Source organism: Cornus florida, unplaced genomic scaffold (genome assembly GCF_030987335.1).
Source record: "Cornus florida cultivar Cherokee Brave unplaced genomic scaffold, ASM3098733v1 CherokeeBrave_3.0.0_Hap2_Chr02, whole genome shotgun sequence".
NCBI lineage: Eukaryota > Viridiplantae > Streptophyta > Magnoliopsida > Cornales > Cornaceae > Cornus > Cornus florida.
The window spans coordinates 24,552,324-24,575,530 of record NW_026775572.1 but is presented as its reverse complement, the minus strand read 5'-3'; the positions used below and the strand labels follow the sequence as shown (position 1 = coordinate 24,575,530).

The window sequence follows — 23,207 nt, the reverse complement described above, 5'->3', positions numbered from 1 at the left end:
TTCTTTTGAACTTGATTCTTTATTATTATTATTATTATTTTATAATTATAATAAGGTCATTCAAAATAAATAAATTACACTGATCTTTCGGGTTAAGACATACAATATATATACAAAAATAGAAATATAATTACAAACCCAACAAGTCTCTCACACGAAGGACGGTGCAATTTGACACGAAACCTTTGGCCTCTAATCTCCTATCCACAGGAGTGTACGTTGCCAAAAGAGAGTGAATTGCTTTTTCAGAAGTAATTTCAAGAAACACATTACAATGTTTCCTCATTTGATGAGGTAAAACAAGTTAGAAGAAACAAATAGAAGGACAACTTGACAACAAAGTCTTAACAAGAACGTTTGACTTTTACAATGGTGCGACTCTGTCATCGAACCACCACACCACAATTATAATGAGTACTACTACAACAACATAAATGACTTTAAAAGCCAACTCCTATCATAATAACGCAAAAAGAAAAGCAATTTAACAACAAATTGAAAACAAGGAAAGTCATTCTCATTGTTCTCTTTCTGCTTCTTTTTTTCAGTACCATCCTACTGTATTTTCTATTATTCACACGCCAATTTGGTATCAAAGCTGCTCAAGCAGATCGCGAATGCCTGAAATGCAGATAGAGGATAACGATAATCCATGGTAAACATATCTTTGCCAACCTTACCAAACTGCAGTATGATTTTGTCATGCTCGGGGGGTTGGGTCGGCTGAGAAGTTGGTGGTCCACCAGTGGCTGGCTGTGCGGAAGCAATCAATTGAAAGTTCTTGACCGATGCAACAGTTACCCGCCCTCGAAAATTCAGGCACCAGCATTGTAACTGTTCATGCCATCTCGGGGACTTGTTTTTAAGGACCAAGGGTCTTCCCTTGCCATCCTCATCCTCATTGATTGACCCTGCAATTTCAGAAAATCGCGAGCTGCTAAACTCAACAGAGTGATCGAGGGACTTTGAAAAGGAAATGCTCCGGAACGAGTCCTCCAGGGAGCGGGGGAGAAGCTCTGGTTGACCAGGTACCACGCCACCTGCATCTAGTGCCGAAGCTGGGATTGAGTGCATGATGCAGTTCATCCTTCGCGGGCCTCGTGTCCCAAGTACATTTAGCTCATATGTGATTTGGGCGATGTTGTAGCTGCCTGTAGGGACTTTTGGGGAGACTTTTTTGGAATAGAATCTCCGGCTTGTTCGCCCTGGTGGAGGGATATGGGCACAAGTATATGGAGGTTGTGTGTCGAATATTATAAATTTTGTCCCGAGAAAATTTGATCTGAAATAAGTAATGAAGTTCAACCATCAATGAGAAATCTGGCATTCATTGAAAAATAATCTCAGTTTGCAGCCCACAGAAACATCTCATCTTGTTCGGAAAAAAAAAAAAAAAAAAAAAAGAAAAAAGTATTGAATAAATAATTAATCCAAGCACAATCAATTAGAGAGTTGAAAATACATCGATTTACATGCACTAAAATTTGAAATCCCCAATATGACAAACCCATCAAGTACAGGTTTACTTCCTTGTGAGGAATGAACACTGTTTATGGTGTATAGTTCTAACTTTTCATTCGACTTGTGATACTAAAACCCGATTAAATAATAATGCTCTGTTGAAAGCAGCCAATTCTTATTGACAAATTTAGAGTTTACCACTGAGTGGTCCTGTCTTGTCAGAAAGGGTACTCTTGCAGTATGTTGGTTGTTGTATGGTAAAAACCTTCTCATGACTTTTTTGTTTTCGTTTTTGTTTGTAAACCTTCTCATGATGAAGCAAGGAGAAAGGAGAGAGATTCCCAGAACTCAAAGTAGTTTGCAATAACGATACCAAAGAAGTAAAGTGCATAAAAGAAAGAAATGAAAATATTCCAAGGGCTGTAGCCTAGGAGTACTTCTTCTCCTTCCATAGTAAAAAGTTTAGAATTCAAGTTCCCATAGGGGCTCAGTGGGTGTGTGAGTCTCAATTAGGAAAAAAATAATGAAATGAAAAAATATAGATTCTTTTGGATCTATTTATGTTACCTCAGCTTTCCAATATACGTGCTGCTTGATCTTGAAATATTTTCAGCATCCATTGAGATAACATACTCTGTACAAGTAGTTCGTCGAGTTCTTTTTGCAGAAAGAAGAAATTTCCCATTTTCAACTAGCAAAGCTGTAGATTGGGATCACAACATAACAGGTACATTTAGTAGGAACAGAGACAAATTTCAAATAGTAAAACACGTTTTATTTATAGCCAAAAAAAAAAAAAACACTAAACTACCAACGCAGAAAGGACCAGTTTGACTTATCAACCACCACACAGCTCATGACACAGAACACGAATGGATGGATAAAATTTAAGAGGAAAGGGGAATATATATTGTTTACAATTTACCACAACTCTTGAGTAAATAGAAGAAAAAAAGACGTCGAATGGCCGTGACAATATTTTTATTTTTTTAAGGATCTTATAAACACTGAATTGGCTTTCTCAACAGAGAGTCTGTAGGGAATCAGCTTTTACTTGATGTAACAAGTGGTAATGACAGAGAGTTGTTTAACCTAAACAAGTTTATGCATCCCTAGCCATGAGAAAAATGATCCACTTGGCATCACTGCAACAACAGGGAATAAAGGCCTAGAATTTTCTTGCATTATTGATATGCACAACTTCCAGCATATCAAAGAGGACAATAAATTTACTGAAACATAAAAACTTCGAGAAGTTTTCAATGCCATGAAACGGCGGAAGTTAAAAAACTGGCAAAGTTTGGATCACAGACTAGACAACTGAAAGAATCCATTACCAAAGTGCTTTTTAGAAGGCTGTCAGAAGGAGATTGAAATTAATTGCATAATGCCACCAAGACATATACGGGAAACTTATCAATGTTGATCACCATTAGTAGAGCTATAAGAGCAGCATCAAGATGGAACAAATGTACAATGTACTCTAGGAAGTATCTTTTACATGCATATTTCTTCTGTTTAATTAACCAAACTTAAATTATAAATATTATATGTTAACATTAATGCATATACTCACAATACTATTAATCAGCTACAACTCAAAGCCCAACCCAATAAGAATTTGAGAAATACATAACACTATTAAACAACTACAAGAAAACATTAATCAATTTACTATTGGCATTTATACGTATAAATAAATCTGTAGAACAAAACTTGGGATTATTTTAGTGTATGCAAGATTATTTCTCCAACTATGCAAGATTATTTCTCCAACAGTTCCATTAAAAAAATGCAACCTAGCCTATGCCAGAACTAGATTACTTGTAATAACCTGGTAAGTGTCATTTCTGCAGGTGTGCATTACACATCATGATACCAATAATCAGAACTATTGAAAACAAAATTTCAATATAAATCAAACTGGAAAATCGGTAATATAATAAACCAAAACCAAACAACAAAATGCTTCTTTTTTTTTTACCAAATTGATCAAAGTAATGGAAAAAAAACATAAATTAAAAAATGAAGCAATATTTTCATGGAGTAAGAATATGTAGCAATTTTGGCATAACCAAACCTTCAACAAGATGCTTACCAGGGCTAAGACACAGGTAAAGGTGGTATGTTAGATTAGATTTATCTCTTTTGATGAAGCATTGAATAGTTCCATCACGAGGTCCAGGCTGAAAAGTCAAATATGAACAAAAATTAGGAAATTATTGTCCCTACCATCATATGGAAAAATATAATCCCCATATAGGCAATTTTGGGTTAATCCTATAACTAAATGACATAACAATATCTCAAACAAATTTATCAAATTAGCACAGCAAAAAATTAAATCCATCATTACCTGTTTCAGGGAAACCGGAAAAGTAAGCTTCCCACAGAACTCTGGATTTCTAACAATTTCTTTGCACATACTTCTCCATGAACTACAAACAGCAGCACATGCAACAACATGCTTCCGAGCAGGCCATGTACTCTCACTCTCCTCCAACCTCTTGATCACATCAAAAAGTAGCTCTGGTGGGAGGTTTGCCCAACGACTGTTTTGAATTACCAAAGGCTGGTCATGCAGGTCATGAAATGAACCATGAGATTTCCCCCTGTGATGGCCAGGCAGCCTAACATCAAAACTCCGCCTGGATAAGCTCCCAAAACCATCCCTAACGTCACGAACTATACTGCGGAATGACATTTAAACCCCCCAAGCTGACAGATGGCAAGTAAGATGCCAGAATAATGCGCACACACGTTCTTTTCCTCCTTCCTTCTGTGTGTGATAAATTACATTCCACTTTTAATATTAAAACAACTGCAAATAAACAATAAACAGAAGGTCAGAAGGTAAACTAGGTTTATAACAGTGAAGAAATACAGGAATGAAAAGAGAAAAATGTACCGCCAAATAGTTATAGCCTATTGGTACTTCCTCGCCTTCCAAAGTAGAAGGTCGAGGGTTCAAGCCGCCATAGGACAAAGTGGGTGTGTGAGTTTCAACTAGGAAAAAAAGAAGAGAAAAGAAAAGAGAGAAAAAGACACCAAGAGAAAAGAAAAGCAAAGATGAGAAAAGAAAAAGAGATGGGTGAAAAAGGAAAGCTTCACATGCGCCTGAAAAGGTGGCCTAAATCACCAAAGTGTTGTTAGAAAGAACTTTTTTAGGTTGTTAGACCTACAATAACCAGAGCCTACTGGTTCTTAAAATATGATTTATTGAAGACTATCTTAGGACCCAAGGCTAAAACAGTACTATCTTGAGATCTAAAAAAATTGAATGTCCTTGTGAAATACTAGAGTAAACTCCCATACGGTACGGGACTCAACAACACCCAAAATGTAAATTAGTTGCCATAGGAATACTTCATACAAATTTGACAGCAAGTTTTACATTTCTGGCTCAGCTAAAGTGAAAAGAAACTAAATTCAGCACATGTGCAAAAAGCTTTCTTGCCTAGAATCTAAAGAAAATTAACCAAAAAATGAATTGCACCCACAGGCGAAACAAACCCAAATCTAGATAATTGAAAATACACACAAGAACAAGGGAATAATCATATACAACACACAAATTAAGTTGGTAATGATTTAGCATCATGGCAAGTCAACAAAACAGGCTAAATAAAGAAGCATCAGCACCATCATTGTAGCTTAAACAGTGGATCTATAAGCATGCTTTAACAAAATTATATATTCATATGTATAAATAAGTAATAATTTGGGTGTAAATATAAACAAAATCGGTGCCTTTATCACAAAATAAAGTTTTTTCCCCGGAATTTAATCACAAAATAAAGTCTGAGAAGACTAACCTGTTGATTTTTAAACGCTATAAGCTTATGAAAGCTCCATGACTTCTTCAAAGTTCTGCAAGAACCATGTAAAGCGCAAAGAATTTCTTTAAAATATCACAAAATCGAAGCTCAGAAATCAGAGAAACCTAGAAGTTGACCCAATTTTCTCTCTAGAAACTCGCGAAAACCCAAAAGTTGGGAAAAAAAATTCGATATATACACATAGATGGAGACCTCAAGAAAAATCGAACTGAAAGGCTAAGATTTTTTACAATGTCGCAACGAAAACCTAACACCCAACAAAAACCTAACGATTTGAAGGCAAATCAAGATGTGACTGCAACTACATATATATAATGTGTATATATTGAAGGTTAGTGAAGTGAGATCTGAGATCTATACCTTAGATATGAAGGAAAAAAAAAAAATACAACGAAGACAAGTGACTGTGTGTGTATAAATTCAGAGAAAAATTGTTAGATCTTTTAGAACCCAGAAAAGCGGGTCAGAGATGTATCACACTCTCTCTCCCCCTCTCTCTCTCTCTATCTTCTCTCTCTCATCCGGACTCCAAGAGAACATTTAAATCTAGTTGAACAAACCAGAGAAAAAGAAAAAGGCAACATAATAATATTTTAATTGTTGAATCATACTATATACTATATGTGTGTGTGTATCGATATATATATATATACGTAGTATATGTAAATAATGTATGTATGTGTATTACTTTTGATTGGACCTACATCACCAAACACGGCCACAAGGCAACTACCAAAATCGCGTTTTGACTTTTCCGTCTGATTCACATAACGGAACAATCAGTGTGGCCGGTTTTGCTACTATACGGCTGAGTCCACACACCATTACGCCCACTAATGTAAATGTTACCTCAAAAATAAGGGAGAGACACCTTGTATGATTTATTTGGACATAGAAGAATATGTGTCCAAATTGGACACCACCTTAAAAAAAAAAAAAGGACATCCCATAATTTAATTTAATTTATAGTGTTGATTCAGAATGAGTAGAATTCTTACATTCAAACACTGTATTACATAAATGTATTATTTAATTTAGTTAATAAAATAATATAATATAAAAATTTAGTCATGTTTGTGTGTCATTTTATTCAAAATTTGACTATGTACACCTAATTAAGTAATGCTTTAGCATGGTAATAGAAGTTTCGTCATTTGGGCAAATCCATCTTTATCTGATTCCAAATTCAAATACTCCGTATATTATCAATAGTTGACATTTATGCTAATATATTATCAGTAATTGATATTTAAGTTATATTTGGGACTGTCCAATTTGGTATCGGCAATTTAAATTTGAATTATAATTTGAATATGTCATAATTTGAAGTACATGTTTATCTATGATGTGGCGCAAAAGTAATGTGACAAGTGTGTTTAAAATAGAAAATAATAAAAAGAAAAAAAAAATTGAATATTTATCGGGTTAATCCAAATGGATGCAAATCAAATCATTATTTAACTCTCCCTCTCTTTATTTCTCTCAAACTACTCCGTTGAAACCCTAATATGCTAACATTGGAAGTTTTGACTTTTATCTTTCATGATTTAATGTGTAATCCTTATATATCCTTATCAATTGTTTTTATCCAAAGTACACTCAATTACATAAAATCTGGTTCATATGATTTGATAGAAGATTTATTGATTGCATGATAGATTGTTATTGGTTATTTCTTGTGTTCTTTTTCTTTTGGTGGAAAATAAATCATTACATTTATAGTTATTCTTTCTATTAATCATCCAGAGCTTTATTGGTATCTTGTAATATTATTTTATTTAAAAAATTTAGGATTTAATCTAGATAACCTCTTAAATCTTTTTAGTTTTTTCGTAATATTATTTTATATTGTAGGTTATTTCACTAATTTTGTACCACATCAGGATAAGTATGAACTTCTAAGCATTGTCCGTATTAAAGCATCTCCAGTATGTTAAATTTTTTTTTTTTTTTTGTGTAAATCTGATGTATTAGAGTAGATTTACACAAAAAATTTGTACTAACTATTTTTAAATTCAGCTGTTGTTTTATACCTTTTGTGTAAAAAAGTATCTCCCAATAACAACCAACCACGTGTTATACTGTGAGCACTTCATTTTTATCATTTTTCGGAACATTTTAGCATTCATGCATTTTATTTTTCTTGTCGGAATTATGATTATTTTACAAATGTGTGCTAATTTAATTAAATGTCATTAATTGTTTCTTAAGGGCTATTATAGACTTTTATGATACAAATAGCATATTTGGCATTTGGTATCTCATGGAGGGTATTATGGTCTTTTGTTGTAAGCATGGCATAAATGGAAATTGGTAAATGTGAGAAGGGCCTTTTAGTCATTTCATGGGGGTATGCTTTGGCTTGGTGCATGTTTGACATGTGGAGGGACACATGGCTTCATTGTGTGTGTATATGGTGACTTTTGTATTGTGATTAACATGTTTTAGACAAAATAAAACAATCTGCAGAACAATATTTTCGTTCCTTTGTTCTTCTTTATAGACATTTTGGTTTTGTGGCATTTTAAGGACTTTGTGATGAGAAGTGGGTGGAGACTTGTGAATGAAAAATGTTCCTGAGATTTTAATCTTCATTCTGGTATATAGATTACAAATACTTTCTCACTATTTGGGTTTCAAAAAGGGGAAAAGAGTGTGGTTGCATTCAAGAAGTGTTCTTCAATTTTTACACTTTTGGGTGGCTTTGATTCATTCTTGGATTGCTTTGAATTGTGTTTGTTGTTGAGTTTCAAGCTTTTTTGAGGTAGGATTACTTAACTCTCGCAGCCTTTACCTTTAAGGAATTAATTCTATGTGTTTTGTGCTGAAAACAGTGCTGAAAAATGAATCTGGGTTCTTCATGCTCGAGCCTTAATCTGTAGAATTTCCTGCACAGCGTTCTGAACTTCAACTGACCATAACTTCCACATTCTAAATCCAAATTGAGCGATTTTGGAGTTTAAATTAACTATCTCGAAACAAGCTTTCCAATGATACCAATTTAAGCCTTAGATTCTAACTGTGGAAAAAGTTATGACCCTGTAAACATAGGCTGCCAGATTCGCGCCTTAATCTGCAGAATTTCCTGCACAGCGACTTGAACTTCAACTGACCATAACTTCCTCATTTTAAATCCAAATTGAGCGATTTTTTAGTCTAAATTGACTAGCTCGAAACAAGCTTTCCAATTATACCAATTTCAGCCTTAGATTTTAGCTGTGGAAAAAGTTATAACCCTATAAACATAGACTGCTACTTGAAAATTAGAATATAGGTTGTTATGATATTTCTTGAAATGGGAAGTTTTGTGCTTGATTTTCTAAATGTTATAAAGCACTATTTATGTTGTTATATGGTAAATGTGAGATAGAAAGCATGTTTCTTACGTTATACAATCATGGATTAATTAGCCTGTTAATTTATCATGCTTGTGTGTTGATTAAAATGAAATACCATGATATTGTGTATGCGTTGAGATTTCAATATTTATTTTATTACTAGTACATCATGTTATACAAATATACATACATCTCACATGAGCATGGGGATGATGTTGGAATAAAAAGGAAAGTGTAAATGTTTCATTAAATGGTTTTGAAAGTCGGATAACAGGGAAGTGCCTTGTATCCGCTAGTTTAGAAAAGAAAAGGGAATTGAATTAATGATTTCAAAACCGGATAAGGAATTGCCTTGTCTGTGCAGTTAATGGGAATCTAGAGGAGACGTAGGGAGTAGCTCTACGCGTAGTTGTGTCACTAGAGCCCCAAATGATCACAAGGAGTTGCCTTGTATCAGGGATAGATGATCAACTCTCTTCTCGTGGTACTGGGGAGCAGCCTTGGGCGGATTATATTAACTTTTTGTGATGAAAATGGGATTTTAGGAAGTGAGAGGTGTCAGTGACATTAGCATTGGCATTGACATTACATGACACTTCATTTTATTATCTCATATGTTATATTGTTTTCCTGAGCCTATATGATCCTTTTATCTTTTATCCGTTCTTTGTTTGGATTCACGGAGGTATTAAGGAATGCGCTTTAAGTAATTCCTGCTGAGCTATAGTTGCTTATTCCTATATTATTCACATCTTTTCAGGTCATGGCATGGATGGTATGGAGGGTGTTCCTCATCAACTGTAGACAGAGTCGGGGCTGGTGTTGTCATGTTTTCATTCCGCATAATAGACTCTGTTTTGTATTATATTTCTTAGAATATCCCAGGCATGTAATAAATGTTATTTCAGACTTTGAAACTTTAAAGTTGTAATATGTGCGTCTTACCTATTGATTTTCAGTCTTGTTTTTGTAAAGGGAAATAGATAGGTGGATGTGTGGTTGAGACAGGTTACAGGGATATTTATTAATTTTGAGATTGTGATTGTTTACGTGTTGTGTTCACAATCTAGACTACGGTCTAGGGGCGTGACAGAATTGGTATCAGAGCATGGTTCCTATAATCTAAGGATGACGAGTAGAGGTCTGTTTACAGCTGTGTGTGTAGGGGTTTGCATTGTCTTATGTGCTTACATGTTTATCTGTTATTTGTCTTGTAAGCATGCTTATGTGTATATGTAATTACGTGTTTATTTGATTACGACAAAGCATGTTATGTGTTTAAAGGCTTTTATTCATATGAGTCAGTTTGGGATTGTGGATAGTAACATTGTTTTTGACTTGCATTTCATTGTAGTATGCCGCCTCATAGGAAGGACAGGGCACCGAGAGGCTAAGAGATTGGGCCTGCAGTTGGACGGTCAGGGGAGAGTTCTGCATCTCACCTTGTGGGATAGGGAGGTTTGCCACCGCCAGTGATGTCTGCAGGGGAAGATGAGACAAAAAGACGTCTCAAACTTATCTCTATATTCGTCAGACTCATGCCTGCACTGTTTGAGGGTGGGACTAATCCGTTGTTGGCAAACAACTGGTTTGACTATGTGGAAAATCATATTGATGCTCTGGCAGTTGAAAATGATTATGCGAAGATTCTGTTGACTACCTACAACTTTACTAGGGATGCCAAATTATGGTGGAAGTCAGTATCTAACAGAATAGACGTGAAGACATTGTCGTGGGATGCTTACAAAGAGTTATTTTACAATAAGTTCTTTCTTGCGACTAAAAAATGGGAGCTGCACAAAGAGTTTATCTCTCTGTTCCAGAACAGTTTTATAACAGTGACAAATTACGAGAATAGATTCACTTCTCTTTCTCGTTTTGCTCCGGAGATTGTAAGTAAGGAATCATATAAAGTCCATAAGTTTGTAGAGGGACTCCATTATCGGATTAGGACTTTTGTGGCATCACAGTGGCTATAGACTTATCCTGAGGCGGTAGAAAGGGCATTAATTGTTGAAGCTGAGTTGAATGATAAAAATCAGACTCGGGATCAGTGGAAGCAAAGACGAGCCAGTGGTTCAGGGGCTGAGGGTCAGTCTAGCAAGAGGCAGAGAGGGAGTTCATCTAGGTCTAAAGGACAGCAGTCAGGCCGACCTACTCCTTCGACTTTCGTACCATCAGTAGCTAGTAGGAGTGAGGTCATATGTTTCGAATGTCAGCAGTCTGGCCATTATGTGTCTGATTGTCCACAGTCTTTTTCTAATGGAGCTTGTTTTGGATGTGGTCAGCAGGGCCACAGGGTTAGAGACTGTCCAAAGAGGACTGGTGGCTCAGGCAGAGGTTCTGGTAGTGGCCGTGGTACACAACAGAGACCATTTCAGTCTGCTGCAGTATATTCTGGGTTTAGACCACCACAGGTAGCCATGTCTTCACAGGGATTAAGACTAGCTGGGAGGGGTACTCCTTCAGGGACTGGTCAGCAGTCTGGGGTTCAAGCTAGAGGTTCACAGGCTCAGGCATCCCAGGGCAGAGTGTATGCACTTCCTGAGTCATCTTCGGGACCGTCAGTAGTGAGGGGTATGTTTCCAGTCTTTGGATCTTGGGCTCGCATTTTGTTTGATTTTGGTGTATCTCATTCATTCATTTCATGCACATTTGCACTTGCATCGGGATTGGAGGTTGGTTTTCTAGACCGAGTGTTGTGTGTTGATACGCCGGTCAGTGGTTCATTAGTTGTGAGCAGAGTGGTGCGGGATTGGGCCATTATTGCTGGGCAGACTTTGGTATTTGATCTTATCCTTCTTGGGATGACAGGGTTTGACATCATTCTTGGGATGGATTAGTTATCATCATTTTATGCCACAATTGATTACTTCCGTGGTAGAGTTTCAGTGTGTGCACCGGAGGAAGATTGTTTTGTGTTTGTGGGAGATCAAGGTGATTCCCTGGTTTTAGCTTGTTATAGTGTTCGTGGTCGGGACCGTTGTGATTTCTTCTTAGCTAACATGTTAGCTGAAGAAGATGGCGATATGGGGATAGTTTATCCGTCAGTTGTTTGTGACTTCTTGGATGTATTTCCGGATGACTTACCGGATTTACCTCCCAGAAAAGAAATTGAGTTTGTGATTGACTTGATGCCTGGTACTGCGCCGATTTCTATGGCTCCGTATCGTATGGCACCAGTAAAACTGGAGGAATTAAAGAAGCAGTTGGATGATTTGAGGCTGAAGGGTTTTATTCGGCCTAGTGTTTCACCATGGGGCGCGCCAGTGTTGTTTGCAAAGAAAAATGATGGTTCTATAAGGTTTTGCATCGATTATTGAAAATTGAATCATGCAACTATCAAGAACAAATATCATTTACCGCGAATTGATGATTTATTTGATCAGTTAAGGGGATCTAGTTGTTTTTCTAAGATTGATCTGAGATTTGGTTATTACCAGTTACGAGTTTGGGATGAGGATATTCCAAAGACAGTTTTTCGTATGCGGTATGGTCATTATAAATTCATTATGATGCTTTTTGGGTTGACTAATGCACCAGCAACATTTATGCATATGATACACCGTGTCTTTCACAGATATTTGGACCATTTTGTTGTAGTGTTTGTGGATAACATTCTTGTGTATTCACGATCTCAAGAGGATCACGAGATCCATCTGAAGATTGTGTTACAGATGCTGAGAGAGCACCATTTGTATGCCAAATATTCAAAGTGTGAATTTTGGCTACAAGAGGTAAAGTTTTTGGGACATGTTGTTTCGGGTAATGAGGTGCCAGTTGATCTTTCGAAGATAGAAGTAGTTTTGAATTGGGAATGTCCCAAGAATGTGTATGAGATTCGGAGTTTTCTTGGCCTAGCGGGTTATTACCGTAGGTTTGTGAGAGGCTTTTCTCGCTTAGCCGCCCCTATGACTCGGATGACCCATAAAGGGATCAGATTTGATTGGACTGAAGCTTGTGAGTTGTCTTTTCAGGAATTGAATACTAGATTGACTACAGCTCCAATATTGGTGATACCTGAGCGTAGCTTGGGTGACATTGTCTTTTGTGATGCTTCTCGGGATGGTTTGGGTTGTGTGTTCATGCAGGGTGGTAAGGTAGTTGCTTATGGATCTAGACAGTAAAGATTTACGAGCTTAACTATCCCTCTTGTGACTTGGAGTTGGCAGCAGTTGTCTTTACTTTAAAAAGCTGGAGGCATTATTTGTATAGTGAGAGATTCGAGGTGTTCTCGAATCTCAAAAGTCTCAAGTACCTTTTCTCTCATAATGACTTGAATAACAGACTGAGGCGATGGGTTAAGTATTTGGAAGATTATGATTTTGATTTTCAGTATCATCCGGGAAAGGCAAATGTGGTAGCAGATGCCTTAAGCTAGAAATCTCATGGAGTTTTGGCTGAGTTAGCCATTCGGAAATGGAAGATGTTGGAGGATCTGGCAGAGATCGGATTGCAGTGTTATGATGACAGTGTTGATTATGAGTCAGTTTTTCTGTTTAGTCTTGTGGTTCAACCTACTCTTGTTACATGGGTGATTGAGTCACAGAGACAGGATTCAGATTTAGCTGTCATTCATCAGTTGATTTTAGGTGAGGACATAGTAAAGGACTAGACCTTACACACGGATGGTGGTTTACGGTTCAGAGGTTTGCTTGTGGTTCCTATGGTTTGTCGGGAGGATGTGTTACGGGAGTTTCACACTTCTCATTTTACTGTGCATCCAGGTAGTACTAAAATGTATCATAATTTGGGACGCCAGTATTGGTAAAATGGGATGAAGGCCGATGTAGCTCAGTTTGTTGCCAGATGTCTTACCTGTCAGCAGTTAAAGGTAGAGCACCAGAGACCTGCAGGTTTGTTGCAGCCACTACTAGTAGCACAGTGGAAATGAGAGTGTATTGCCATGGATTTTGTGACAGGACTTCCGAGGTCACAGAGGGGTAATGAATCAGTTTGGGTCAATATTGACAGATTGACTAAGACCGCTTACTTTTTGCCAGTTAAGGCGACAGATTTTGCTAAGGCACTTGGCAGATTGTATGTTAAAGGGATCGTCAGATTACATGGGGTTCCATTGTCCATTGTTTCGGACAGGGATGCCAAGTTTACATCGAATTTCTGGGAAGGGCTTCATGCAGCGTTTGGTTCACTGTTGCATTTTAGTACGGCATTCCATCCATAGACGGACGGCAGTTGGAGCGTACTATCCAGATCTTGGAAGATATGTTTCGGGCCTGTGTGTTTGATTTTGGTGGTAGTTGGGAGGACCACTTACCTCTTGTTGAGTTTGCCTACAACAATAGCTATCAGTCAAGCATTGAGATGGCTCCTTTTGAGGCATTGTATGGTAAGCCTTGTCGTTCTCCTGTTTGTTAGACTGAGGTGGGTGACACAGCCGCCTTAGGGCAGACATTGTGTTGGAAACTACAGAAAAGATTAAGTTGATTCGGCAGCGGTTGTTGACTGCTCAGAGCCGATAGAAAAGTTACGCAGATAGACGGAGACGACCATTATCATTTGAGGTGGGAGACCACATGTTTCTCAAGGTTTCTCCACGAAAAAGATTGCTACGGTTTGGAAATAGTGGCAAGTTGTCGCCTCGTTTTATTAGGCCATTTGAGATTTTGGACCGAGTGGGCGAGGTTGCTTACAGATTAGCATTGCCACCACAGATAGATAGAGTCCATAATGTATTTCATGTTTCGATGCTACGGAAGTATGAGCCGGATCCATCACATGTTTTGAGTTGGGTTAATGTTGACATTGATGAGGATGTTTCTTACGAGGAGGGACCCGTTCAGATCCTTGACACTCGGGACAAAGTGTTAAGGGGTAAAACGGTGACTCTCGTGAAGGTTTTGTGTTGAGAAGGCTACCTGGGAATGGGGACAGGATGTTCGTTATGTGTATCCGAGTTTATTTTCTTCCCTAAGTACGATTTAATTTCGGGGACGAAATCCTTGTATTGTGAGCACTTGCATTTTTATCATTTTTTCGAACATTTAAGCATTCATGCATTTTATTTTTCTTATCAGAATTATGATTATTTTGCAAATGTGTGCTAATTTAATTAAATGTCATTAATTCTTTCTTAAGGGCTATTATAGACTTTTATGATGTAAATAGCATATTTGGCATTTGGTATCTCATGGAGGGTATTATGGTCTTTTGTTGTAAGCATGGCATAAATGGAAATTGGTAAATGTGAGAAGGGCCTTTTAGTCATTTCATGGGGGTATGCTTTGGCTTGGTGCATGTTTGACATGTGGAGGGACACATGGCTTCATTGTGTGTGTATATGGTGACTTTTGTATTGTGATTAACATGTTTTAGACAAAATAAAACAATCTGCAGAACAATATTTTCGTTCCTTTGTTCTTCTTTATAGACATTTTGGTTTTGTGGCATTTTGAGGACTTTGTGATGAGAAGTGGGTGGAAACTTGTGAATGAAAAATGTTCCTGAGATTTTAATCTTCATTCTGGTATATAGATTACAAATACTTTCTCACTATTTGGGTTTCAAAAAGGGGAAAAAAGTGTGGTTGCATTCAAGAAGTGTTCTTCAATTTTTACACTTTTGGGTGGCTTTGATTCATCCTTGGATTGCTTTGGATTGTGTTTGTTGTTGAGTTTCAAACTTCTTTGAGGTAGGATTACTTAACTCTCGCACCATTTACCTTTAAGGAATCAATTTTATGTGTTTTGTGCTTAAAATAGTGCTGAAAAACGAATCTGGGTTCTTCATGCTCGAGCCTTAATCTGCAGAATTTCTTGCACAGCGACCTAAATTTCAACTGACCATAACTTCCTCATTTTAATTCCAAATTGAGCGATTTTTGAGTCTAAATTGATTAGCTCGAAACAAGCTTTCCAAAGATACCAATATCAACATTAGATTCCAACTGTGGAAAATTTATGACCCTGTAAACATAGGCTGCCAGGTTCACGCCTTAATCTGCAGAATTTCTTGCACAGTGACTTGAACTTCAACTGACCATAACTTCCTCAATTTAAATCCGAATTGAGCGATTTTTTAGTCTAAATTGACTAGCTCGAAACAAGATTTTCAATGATACTAATTTTAGCCTTAGATTCCAACTGTGGAAAAAGTTATGACCCTGTAAACATAGGCTGCTACTTGAAAATTAGAATATAGGTTATAAAATTTCTTGAAATGGGAAGTTTTGTACTTGATCTTCTAAATGTTATAAAGCACTGTTTATATTGTTATGTGGTAAATGTGAGATAGAAAGTATGTTTCTTATGTGATACAACCATGAATTAATTAGCCTATTAATTTACCATGCTTGTGTGTGGATTAAAATGCAATACCATGATATTGTGTATGAGTTAAGATTTCAATATTTATTTTATTAGAATATCCAAGGCATTTAATAAATGTTATTTCAGACTTTAAAATTTTAAAGTTGTAATATTTGCGTCTTACCTATTTATTTTCAGTATTGTTTTTGTAAAGGGAAATAGATATGTGGATGTATAGTTGAGACAGGTTATAGGGATATTTATTAATTTTGAGATTGTGATTGTTTACGTGTTGTGTTCACAATCCAGACTACGGTCTAGAGGCGTGACATATACCCAATGCCTTACATAACTTTTACAAACCTACTTTACTCAGTTTACTTTTTGGCTATTAAATCTCACGTTCCAATCCTCCTCAATTAGGAAAAATAATAATAATTTCCCCCTATATTTCACTTTCCCATCCCGTCAATAGCAAACCTTTCACGCCACCGCCACTGCCACCGGAAATTTATAACAAATAATAAAAATAAGATTCAAGTATGTAGAAACTACGTGATTAATATATATATCTAATCTTTGGCTAGTACATATTTATCTCATTAGAATAGAATGTAAAAGGATAAAAAATCTAAAAAAACCTAGAATCTACAATATGATTGCAGAAGATAAAAATCAAATGAAAGTGATGAATCAAATTATGTTTATTAAAAAATATATAAATAAATAAAAGATGGTTGGGTAGTTCTTACCTTGCCGCCAGTTACAGATTATTCTCTATTGCACTCTAGAAAAGTGGGAAACAAAGAGGCGTAAAGAATGAGAGAGAAGAAAGAGAACCGTGAGTGGGAAAGGGAGAGAAGAGAGAAAATATGCTTACATGGTAGTGTAAAAGTGCTATGTAAAATACACAATCCTTTTACACATTGGTGATGTGGTAGTGTATCTTAACATACTGCTGGAGATGAAAAAAATTTACAAATCATATGTGGCCGGGTATATTTTACACAAAAAGGGTTTTTTAACATACTGCTGGAGATGTTCTTATAATGCAATACTTGTCAATTGGTAAAACTAAGAAATTGTTTGGCAAATGTTTTGTCTCCTCTCCTTTCCCTTTTTGGTTTAACAATTTTTTGAAAACAAAAAATTGAAATATAGTGGAGCATCTTTCTTTAACTGAATATTAGCCCTTGATATTGAAAGTAACAAAAGAAGATGGACATGTTTGATTCAGTTCAGTTGTTTTTTTGAAAATTAAATAGAAAATGATTCATGCACCGAATATTTGTATTGAATTGTTATACCTACTATTTTAATTGGTTAATTATATAATAAATAAGGAGGTGGAGCTTCTCACTTAGTAGTATTTGGTATAAATAGCCAATTAGAAAAAAATTGGATGCAAGGAATAGAAGAATGAATGAAATGAATGGAAGGGATATTCATAATGAAGAGATTGTATACTTCCTTCTTTTATTCGGTTGGATAGAAAATAAGAGAATAAATTCATAATTTACTATGTCCGTTAAAGGAAGGAGAAAAAGAAAATTTTAATTGTTTTTATCATTATTATATGGTAATTTATAAAGGATAGTACTGTAATTTAAAATTTTTATAATATTACTTCTTTTGTCCATTTTTAGAGGATAAAAATTTATAAAGAAACAAGGAAGAGTCATCATTTATATTCTCATTTATTTCTTTGTATCATCTCTACCAAGCAAAAAAAGTTCGTTCATTCATTATTCTTTTTTCCCACACCTCTTCCCAAACACTGCATTAATGGAGTTGACAAAAACTAATTTTTGTCAATTTTATTTTCATATAACAACTTTCTTTTTCTTTTTCTATAAAAATGAAAAACTATACATGTGCCTATAAGGTAAGTGTGTCTTCCAATTACCATATCTAATGGAGACAATTGCAATTATTGAACAGTTAACAATATACATCCATGTAATACTACCAGGTCAAATTGTGATTTCTGTATGTAGTACCAAACTGTAACAAGGGTCATTTGTCCCACATCGGAATTGGATGGAAAAGTGATTGGATATAAGTGGGCGGGTATGCAGCACTATCAAATAGTTCGAGCTTTTGGGTAAATAGGTAAGTGCTCAACCTGTTACAGTTGGTATCAGAGCCAGACCCAGTCTTTGATCCGGTGACACACCAATCGTCCGGCCCGGAAGGCGTCCGGGTGAGCACCCCGGATAGGCAAGGTGGCCCGAGCTGCAACGAGTGCATTGCGGTTTGGGTGGGGGAAAATATAACAAGGGTCATTTGTCCCATACCGGAATCGAATGGGAAAGTGATTGAGTATAAGTGGGTGGGTATGCAGCACTACCTAATAGTTCAAACTTTTGGGTAAATGGGTAAGCGCCCACCCGTTACATAAACTTTAATGGCCTGACTTGTTTTAGCCCAACTCACTAGTTCCAAACACTATGGTCCGTTGACCCAATTATATATATATATATATAAATGATAAGGTTACCGAATGATTTCCCCGAATAAGTCCAGAATTTGACGTGTTTTTGTCCACCTTATCTACTTAAACAATTTCTAAAAAATAATTATTTAACACCTGATAAGTATAGCCAATCACGTCAAATTCGGTATTAATTTGGGAATTTCTTTTCGGTTCCCCTATCATTACTCATATATATATTAACAAGAAAATATCACAGCAGCTTGAACAAAGCTTACGTCATGTCCATTTCCTTCGATTTAGTTTATTGGAATGGATCTTTGTAACTTGCCCTAGCTTGATCATTAATACTTTATTAGTTATTTAAATTTTAATATATTTTTGAATTAAGTGTAAAAATAAAAAATAAAAAATAAAAACCCCTAAACTATTATCCTTTTACAAGCAACACTTCCAAATTAAAACTCCCCCCCACCCCCCCTCCCGAACTATTGAATTGTTGCAATTAAGGACAAATTCATCATAAAAGACTACTTTACCCTTTTTCATTAAACTTTTCATTTCTTATTAAATTATTTTTATTATCTTTTCTCTTATGTGAATATTAATTACACTATTTACCTTAGTTTTATTTTTAGTATCAAATTATCATAAAAATGAAAAAAAAAAAGATAAATAAATTTGTAACTACCATTTTCTAAATTGATTAACTTATTATTAAAACTTTATTATTTATAATAAAACGTATTATAACCAATTTAAAAATTTTATTGTAAAAAATATAATTTTTTTCATACAATATATTGATGAAAAATTAATAAAATACTTTTGAAAAAAAATATCTTATTTTTCATGTAATATATTCATTAAAAATTAAAAAATTAATTAATTTTTTAAAAAAACTAAACTAAATTTTTTATTTAAATAATTAATTAAAAATTAAAGGTAAATTTAAGTAAATTTAATAAAAAATATCTCCTCAAATGAGTATGAATTTTTTCATAATTTATTTAGATAAGAAAAATATATTAAATGTAATTCAAGAAGAAGGGGCATTATGGTCATTTAATGAAATATAGTATAGTTCTTAAGGTATGTTGCAACAAAATGAGATAGTTTAGGGGGTTTTATGCACAAAATATGATTCAAGTGGGTTATTTGCAAATTCAAACGTAGTTCAAGGGGTTTTTTTGCACTTAACCCTATATTTAAAATAAATAAAAAAATTGGTTAGAAAGAAATAACAAGAAAAGAAAAGAAATAATTTTTTAAAAAATATTTTAAGATTACGAAAAATAAAATTTTGAGAATAATCACTTTTCATAACCACCTATTTTTTTCATAAAATTTTCTTCCCAAACACACAAGAAAATTTTGGTTTATTGAGAAAGTTTTGTAAACTTACAATATTGCTCTTTATTTTATGATAGGTTACATTCTATTCAAATTATAAAATTTTAATTTTACATAAATTTTTTATAAAATTTTTATACTAAACCAAATTGACATTAAAAACTTAAGTTATCGTCACTTACCTCATTTTCTTTTACTTCCACCACTTATTTACATTTAACGGACCCAAGTTTTAGATTTAATTCACTTGCAGCTAATATGTAAACCACGGTCCTCCTCCTAGCATTTTTCCATGATTTTAGATTTATAAAGGGGTATTTATTTGCTTTAATCCCTGAGAAAATTAAATCTTCTATAATAAGTGAATAACTTATCGAGAGAGAATCATTGCCTCGTACCTTCCAAAACTTCTCTCAAGGTTTATGATGGATTTAACTCTAATTTGGGGAAGAAAAAAAAAAAAATTTTTTACTCTCGTTTGTTTAGATGTAAAATATTCTTTTTAAAAAATATCTTTTGTTTTTTTTTTTAGATAAAATATTTTTTTAGTTTTACTTTGTCGGTCCATCAGGACATGTAAATTAACTTATCGAAAATTAATAGATAATTTATTTTTGTTAAATTTTAATTTTTTTTTTTCATTATAAATATTTTACGACAACCAAATATAGAAAGAAAAAAAAAAATAGAAATATTTTACGTCCAAACAGAGCCTTAGGTTTCATTTTTTTGGATGTAAAATATTAATTAAATGTGGCACCATACTTCTTAGGAATGGCAATAGGGCGGGCAGCCGCCCCCGCCTTGCCACTACCCCGCCCACGATTAAATTTGAGAATTTTTTTGAATTTTTATTACTACAAAATCAAACTGTGAAAGAGAATCAAAGTAAAAAACTAGATGATCGATCAAATCAAAATGTGAAAACAAAACCCCAACTGCGAGAACTTGTTACTTCAATGTGTGTGTGTGTGAGACTAGGGTCTTAGCATTGATCGGAAATATGTGGCCAGAAAAGAAAAGTAAGAATATGGTGAAGAACCAAAGGACAAAACCCAACTGTGAGAGGTCGCATGATGGCATGTGGCTGAAAAAGAAGAGAGTATATGGTGAAGGATTGAAGGAGGTCGCATGATGGCGTGGAACTGAGAAGTGTCGATTCTATATAATATGATATGATATATATGTGGGGCGAGATGGTTCCCCCAACGAGTTGGACAGTATCCCTACATTCTCTTGTAGTTGGATTTTCCTTTTTTTAAGTAATATTATGTCACATTTACTGAATGACAAGAAAAGATGGATTGAACAAACAATATATGAAAATAAAATAAAAAACTTTTAAAACAATATATAATAATAATCAACAAGAACCAAATATCCTGAGTACAGTACTAGAGTTTATGTCAAATACTTTTTCACTAGCTAATTAACAGCTAGGCTGGACCCCTCCTAGTGTGTAAGCAATATCGACATATATTGATAGCCTCCCATTTCAGCTCAGCATAAATACCATTAACTATGCTGCTTTATTCACCTCTTTAATGGTCTCAGGTTCATACATCGTCGGGACCCTTGCAACCACATCTGCTACCGGAAACTCCTCTTCTTCCGCCTTTAGAACCGGTGACTCCGGTGACTCTCGTGCAATGGGAACCAAGTTGGCGGTCAACTTTGGTTCTTCTGCCTTTTGTACCGTCTCTGACGAAGAAATATTGGTTTCTTTGTGGGTGGTGGTGTCAGATTCCGGTGACTCTTTTGCAATGGTGACCGTCTCGGCCTTTGGTGGTTCTGCCTTTTGTACTGTGTCCAAAGGATTAATGGTGGTTTCGGCGTGGGTGGTGGTGTCAGATTCCGGTGACTCTTTTGCAACGGACACTTCCTTGGCCTTTGGTTCTTCTTCTGGCTTTTGTGATGTCTCTGATGGAATGGTTTCTTTTTGGGTGGTGGTGTTCTCAGATTCTGGTGACTCCTTCACTTCTTTAATTTGATGCTACAATAAGAAAAGTAATAGTTCATTAATTAATTAATTGCATTAAACCATACATATATGCAATGTGTAATTTGTTATAATTTGTATTGACTTGGTCATGTATTAGTGTTTTGGTACTGTAGTGTTCAACTTATAACACATATTATTCTTATTATTTTTCCTTCATACATATTATAAGAGTCACAAATACACATTTTGCCATTCAATCCTCAACCAATACTATGGAGGCTTGGGAGATCATACCATCCAAGACTCCAAAACATTGTGATAAATGACAATTAATGTCAATAAATAACAACTTTGAAAAAAAAAAATTTAATTAAATAAATAATAAAGCTTAATTTTATGTAATAATAAGTTGACATTAGCCAAATCCCAATTCCTCACGTTTCCGTGAAAAGTCTAAAGAATAATATCAATATGATCAAAAGTGGTGAAAGAGACTCAAGACTATGTTATTCCACAAATTTGATGTTTGTGTATATAAATATAAGTGAATTTACCTATAATGTATATGCACATGTTTGTTTATGTGTTTTTATGTACGTTGCATTTAGAAAATTTAATATATAAATTATTACCTCGGTGAGCAAAGCCTCAAGAGATTGGCGCTTATCATTCTCATCAACCGCACCATCTTCCACCACCTCTACCTTCTTTTCTTCCACCGGCTTCCTTTGTTCTTCTGCCTTCACTTCCTCCACCTCCTTTTCTTCCTTTGCCGGCTCCGGTGGTGGCGCCGTACGGCCGGCTTCGGCTAGCATGGCCTTGGGCACACTGGCACAGGCTCCCATTTCTTGATCCTAGCTCAAAATTAAAAACAACACACGCTCTCTCTAGATCTCTCTCTTTCTCTCTCTCTCTATGCAGTGAGAGAAAGATGGAAGAAGCCTAAGAAGAAAAGGTATTAATGGGTTGTGAGATTCCTTGTGGTGTAAATCTATGTTTATATACTAATATATGTTCATGACTTTGATTTGGCAGTTCCGACATTCATTCTCTGGTTGGGAAAGTTTAAAGGGTGGCCATGGTTGGCAAAGACTATTTTTTCACTCTGTTGACTAAATTATGTTTTTAAGATTGAATTTTACATGTAAAAGTGTCAATCACAGGCTGTAAATCTGATCTTAAATCAACTGTTTTCTATGGATACAAATGTGGGAATATTTACCAAATCTATATCAGGAAAGTTCTGATCCCCGCTGCATGTTTTTTAATTACTAGCACCTGATCCCTCATTCTTCATATTTGTGGTACTTCGCATCTTTTTGAAATTCCAAGTGTTCTGATTAAATGTATCCGAATAACATGTAAAATGTCAATGTAAAGTCATTTTTAACATTACATCCACTTGCTTTCACAAAAACAAGGGATCCACGTCTCCAAATTTTAAATAACTTGACAATTTACGTGTATTTCCTAAACCGTTATAGTTAATCTAAAAATTGCTCTCTATGTTTAGAACCACACGAAACCTCTGATGCAGGGATGGATCAAGAATTTCAAGTTTGGGCACCGTAT

General features: G+C 35.2%; 2 protein-coding genes across 2 annotated transcripts; both read right to left on the bottom strand.

The window, feature by feature from the left end:
- Positions 1 to 219: 219 nt before the first annotated feature.
- Positions 220 to 5,913, bottom strand: LOC132294315 (tubby-like F-box protein 8). The gene is made up of 5 exons (XM_059792123.1): positions 5,277 to 5,913; positions 3,818 to 4,282; positions 3,560 to 3,647; positions 2,029 to 2,161; positions 220 to 1,282 (listed from the first exon to the last, which is right to left on the bottom strand). Exons 2-5 carry the CDS (start codon positions 4,163 to 4,165, stop codon positions 571 to 573), a joined length of 1,281 nt encoding a protein of 426 aa, XP_059648106.1. The 5' UTR covers positions 4,166 to 4,282; positions 5,277 to 5,913; the 3' UTR covers positions 220 to 570.
- Positions 5,914 to 21,019: 15,106 nt separating this feature from the next.
- On the bottom strand, positions 21,020 to 22,602 carry LOC132294314 (uncharacterized). Its single transcript, XM_059792122.1, has 2 exons — positions 22,268 to 22,602; positions 21,020 to 21,686 (listed from the first exon to the last, which is right to left on the bottom strand). Exons 1-2 carry the CDS (start codon positions 22,478 to 22,480, stop codon positions 21,213 to 21,215), a joined length of 687 nt encoding a protein of 228 aa, XP_059648105.1. The 5' UTR covers positions 22,481 to 22,602; the 3' UTR covers positions 21,020 to 21,212.
- Positions 22,603 to 23,207: the final 605 nt, after the last annotated feature.